The sequence below is a fragment of the Humulus lupulus genome, chromosome 1 (assembly GCF_963169125.1).
Source record: "Humulus lupulus chromosome 1, drHumLupu1.1, whole genome shotgun sequence".
Lineage (NCBI taxonomy): Eukaryota > Viridiplantae > Streptophyta > Magnoliopsida > Rosales > Cannabaceae > Humulus > Humulus lupulus.
In genome coordinates this window covers 310,395,553-310,401,050 of record NC_084793.1, presented here as the reverse complement: position 1 = coordinate 310,401,050, position 5,498 = coordinate 310,395,553, and the positions used below count along the sequence as shown (strand labels likewise).

At 37.2% G+C, this 5,498-nt stretch overlaps 1 protein-coding gene across 1 annotated transcript; it reads left to right on the top strand.

The window, feature by feature from the left end:
- Positions 1–478: 478 nt before the first annotated feature.
- LOC133782093 (ribosome-inactivating protein cucurmosin-like) lies at positions 479–1,354 on the top strand. The gene has a single exon (XM_062221283.1). The coding sequence runs from the start codon at positions 479–481 to the stop codon at positions 1,352–1,354; it is 876 nt and encodes a 291-aa protein (XP_062077267.1).
- Positions 1,355–5,498: the final 4,144 nt, after the last annotated feature.

Here is a 5,498-nt window from a genome sequence, read left to right as displayed (position 1 = left end):
TTAAATAATTTATAGTGTCACATGGTTTGTATCATCAAAAAACAATCACTTAATAAACTATTTAAATATTATTTTTTGATATAGTAAACAATCACGTGGTCTTGATATAATCAAAAAGCAAATAATTAACATATCTTCTTAATGTACACGTACGATAATTAATGACCAAACACAATGTATAGACCCAATAAAACATCACAAGATTTCAAAATTTTCAACTTGACAAGGCTCTGCTTTTGTATACCTATACTATTAAATGTGTGTCAGGATAAGAACACCAGTTGGCATCATTAGCCACTCATCGATCGAAGAAATAAAAATTCAAACAATCCAACTACGTCGTGGGCCTTAACATAAACGTGCTCTTTATTCCCAGCTACTTTGTTTCACCTTGTTCTTCAGGCCAATATATATATGTATGTATATGTTTAGTTGATTCATGAGTTAGTAACAAAGCTACATTTTAAATATTTTCACAATGAAAGGAGGATCAATCAACATGATTGTGCAGATTATTATGGTGGCATTGGCAACTATGTCGACTCCTTTAACAGCAACCATCAGCACAGTGAGTTTCAACACCAAATTCGAAGGTGCGAGTGTGGGGCCATACCAGGTGTTCATGTCATCTCTACGAACAGCACTGTCCAGTGGAGCCGAGAGCTATGGCATCAAAGTGCTGCGTACGAGAGCTGCAGCAGTCGGAGACAAACAGTTTGTCTATGTCAGACTTTACAATCCAAGTACTGTCTCCATCACATTCGCACTAGACGCTCTCAACTCGTACGTGGTGGCTTATCAAGTAGATGCAGAGAAGCGTTGCTACTTCTTCAGAGAAGCTCCACCTAACTCCAAAACTGTACTTTTCAATCAGTGCACCAAAAAAGTTGATGTTAATCTCGTGACTAGCTATGTCAACTTAGGTGACAGAGAGAAAACTAGGGTGGGATTCAAGCCACTAGACCAATCCCTCGAAGCATTCAGAAGATTTGATAGCAAGGATCCCACGAACGAGCTTCGTCAGAATCTTCTGGTCGTTATCCAAATGGTGGCTGAGGCTGGAAGGTTCAAGTATATTCAGCAGAAAATGGAGTGGAAAGGCTTTGACTCGGGGTTTCTCCCAGGAGGTGATCTTATTAGTTTTGAGAATAATTGGGATGCACTTTCGAGAGCAATACAGCAATCTAAAGATGGAAAATTTACTCCAATTCAGTTGAAAAAGGAAGACAATACTCCACGCGTTGTTTCCACTGTTGCAGAAGTGAAAAACGACATGGGACTCTTGCTCAATGCAGGCACAACAACCATGATGAGTGGTGAAGAAAGCTTTGAAGAAATAGCTGCTTCGTATTAAATTAGTGGAGACCTTTTATATCAATCTGTTGATGATATTTGTAATAAGGTTTTAATATGATGAATAAAACCACCCCACTTTACAAATTGGGTACACAAGACTCACCATCTCACCAAATTTTCCAGTTTCCAAATTGATGTTTTGAATAGAATAAAGTTATTAGCAGGATAGTGTGGTGAGATTTTGACAAGAAAAATCGTTTGAGTGAAATTCATATGCAAATTTAGAGTGAAATATTGTTATATTTGGCCTTTAATCTCATAATGTAAGGTTGTTTTCTCTTCCTTAAATATATATATATATATTGTAGGAAAAATATAAGGTAATTATATATAATAAATGAATAAAAGGACTATGATATCAATATTTATATCACCCATACATAAATATTATAATTATAGGTAGCTACTAAACGCATTCCTATTTTTGCAATATCGGTGCATCTTTTTTCTATTTTGGCACTTGAATAGTTATAATTTCAAAATTTTTTTATGACGGTGTACATTATAGCTATCTAGAACATCCTATAAATTTTCAAGAAATTCTGAATCAATTATGGTACTGAAACATGGTCTAAACTGTCTGTTGCACGCGTGCCTGTTTTTTTGTGTACGCGTGTAAAATTTGACAGTTTGAACTTTATTTTCGGCTTCATAAACTATTTTGAATTTCTTAAAAATTTGCAGGATATTCTAAATGTCTACAATGTATACCGTCATATAAATTTTTTTGGGATTATATCTATCCAGGTGCCGAAATAGAAAAAAGATGCACCGATGTTGCAAAAAAAAGGATGCGTTGTAGTCGTTCCCTATAATTATAATATAAATAGTAATTATAATTAATCTAGACAATAATAACAACAAAATAAAAATCCAGGCATGTGTAACAGATAGTTTACAACTAATTCAATTACTTTGCTGAACTAAATATGCCTGAACTCTACCACATTAAGAACATAAATTTTTTAACTAAAATCATAATATGAATATAATTATATAGCTTAATCTAAGGGAAATTTGAGTTTTAATGCAATAAGTGAAACTACATTTAAAAAATACCCTATCTCTATATAACTCTCATTTTGATGCTACTAATGACGTTACTACCCAAAATACCCCTGGCATAATTTTCCCTTTCTTTTTCTCATAGTCTTCACTCTCTATCTCTTATGTTTTCCCTCTCTATCTCTCAAACTCTCGTACACACAAAAAAAGTCAGCCACCATTAATTTGCATTTCGGATCTAGGGGCAAGTTGTGAGTCCTTTCAAGTTAAGAAACTTCATTTTGGATTTCGAATCTAGGGGGAAAAATCGTATGGGTAAGTATATATTTGTTATATGTAATGAGGAAACTTGTCTGGTTACATTACTTGTCTTATTTCGAACAGATCTGTGTATGCCTTCATGTTTTATTGTAATTTTTCACTGTCAGAATGAATTTTGGATACTTCATGCGTTTTTTTTTTGGATTTTTTTCTGCCTCAATGAGTTTTGATGAAACTCGATTGGTCTCGATGTGTTTCATGCATGCTGGCTCGATGGTCCTCGATGGTCCTTGATTGTACTCGATAAAACTCGATAGGTGTATAAGAGTTTAATTGGATTTAATAGCTCGATTGTACTCGATAAAACTCGATAGGTGTATAAGAGTTTAATTGGATTGTTTGCCTCGATAGTCATCGATTGTACTCGATAAAACTCGATAGGTGTATAAGAATTTTATTGGATTGTTTGCCTCGATAGTCCTCAACTGTACTCGATAAAACTCGATATGTGTGACCTCGATAGGACTTGACATATATCGATAGAAATCGATATTTTCTGTTTTATGTTGTAGTTTATCTTTTTGACCTTTTTTTTTTGTTGCAAATTCAATTGTTTCCATATTTGTTGCATTCAATGGTGTTTGGGAACTCGAAAATAGGGATTGGATTTTCAGAGATGTTGAAAATCAAGTTCTGCCCATGGAGAAGGGAGTGACATATGAGCAACTGCTTGACATTCTGTACGATGAGCTTGAAGTGGATAAATGTGTGCATGACTTGAAAATTGAGGTCCTGTACACATGCCTATCACAATCCATCAAACCTACCGTTATAAAAAATGATAGGCATGTGCGTGCATTCATTGGGTTAGCATCGAAATCTGTAGAGAAGCTCATTTCTCTATGTGTGACATTGATTAAGAAGGGAGGTGTAAGAAATGCATCAACTTCTGCCAGCGTTAATAAAGAAGTTCGGTTTGAAGAGAACATTTATCCTCCATGTCATGGTTTCAAAGGAACTCAAGGTGACGTTGGAACATGTGTTCTCGAGACAAATCCATATGTCATAGTCCATGATGATATCCCGGTTAGAGATCTGTCATATGTGCATGACATGGCGGAGTACGATCCCTATGGCTACGATCCTTATGTCAACGGCGATCCTGTTGCTGATGCAACAGATCTTGGTGGGCCAGATGTTAGGGCAGATTTTCCAACACAGAGTTCAGATGTTATGGTAGATGAGGAGTGCAGAATAGTAGATCGGCAAACACCTGGGACCAGCAGTAGTCGTCCAGGTCCAAGTAGAACCGATGATAGTTTTAGATGGAGTTCTCCATTGGACTTAGGTGAAGATCGTAGAACATAGAGTGCTCCCATGTTCACCAAAGAGGATATAGAGGCCTCACATCAACATCATTCCTCAACCAGCAAAGTTTCAGGAGAATTGCACCTTGGGAAGTTCTTTCAGAACAAGCTTAAATTGAAAACCAAAGCATCCATATTTGCGATGAAGAATAATTTTGAGTTTAGAGTGAAGAAATCTGGGACTGATGTGTGGTACATTACCTGCAAGGATCCTGATTATGGTTGGAGATTGAGGGGTAAGAAAAAAATGCGATTTGAAATGTTCGAGATTACTGTATACAACAAAGTACACACTTGCTCACAAGAAATTCGAGATAAGGACCACCGTCAAGCATCACCATGGGTTGTTGGGCACCTAATCAAGAGGAAATTTGCTACCGATGGTACTCGGTACATGGCAAACAACATAAGGGAGGACATGAAGCACCATTTTGGGGTCGAAATGAGTTATGAGAAGGCGTGGAGATGCAGAGAAAATGCTCTTATTTATGTCAGAGGGACACCTGATGAATCATACTCCAAGTTACCTGGATACCTGTGTCAGTTGGAGCATAAGAACCCAGGTACAATTACTGATTTTGTAGCAGAAGATGGTCGTTTCTTGTATTGCTTCTTTTCCCTCGGTGTTTCTAGGCGTGGTTTCCAGTACTGTCGTCCTGTAATTTGTGTGGATGGCACATTCTTGAAGAATAAGTATGGTGGTCACATGCTCTGTGCTGTTGCGTTGGATGCAAACAACCAGTTGTTTCTAATTGTGTTTGCATTGGTGGACAGTGAGAATCATAACTCTTGGACTTATTTCATGAGAAAATTGAAGGAAGCCATAGGGGACGTTGAGAACCTTGCTTTTGCATCGGACAAGCATAAAAGCATTAATCATGCTTTGGAGCTTGTGTTCCCAGAAGCGTATCACGGTGCATGTTACCATCGTATCTGTATGAATGTTGTGGCAAAATTCAAAACTGACCACGTGCAAGACATCATGGGGTGTGCAGCATACGCATTTCGAAGAACGAAATTTCATAAGTTCTTTGACAAGATTAAGGTAATTGATCCGCCCATTGCTCAATATCTAGAGGGAATTGGCTTTGAAAGGTGGATTGGCGCTTATTTTCTTGGTAACCGATACAATATCATGACGAGTAACTACGTAGAAAGCTTTAACAATAAGACCAAGGAGGCAAGGAGCTTTCCAGTCGCCACTTTTCTTGAATTCATAAGATTCACTCTTCAGTCTTGGTTTGCAGATAGACGTGAAAGAGCTGCAAAAGCAACAACTGTGTTATCACCTGAGATGGAAAAGGATTTGAAGCAAATATGTGATCAAGTAATTTTTTTAGATGTCCAAGTCTTTGGTCATCACGAATTTCTTGTAGTCGATGGTAATGGTGATGGTGAGGTTAACTTGGCCACAAAATCATGCTCTTGTGGCATGTTCCAAACCATTGGGATATCCTGTGTACATGCTTTTGCTGCAGCCATAAAAAGAAGCATAAACATTTACTCATT

Coding starts and splice junctions, on each gene's coding strand:
- LOC133782093 (XM_062221283.1), top strand. CDS start 479: ATGAAAGGAGGATCAATCAACATGATTGTGCAGATTATTATGGTGGCA.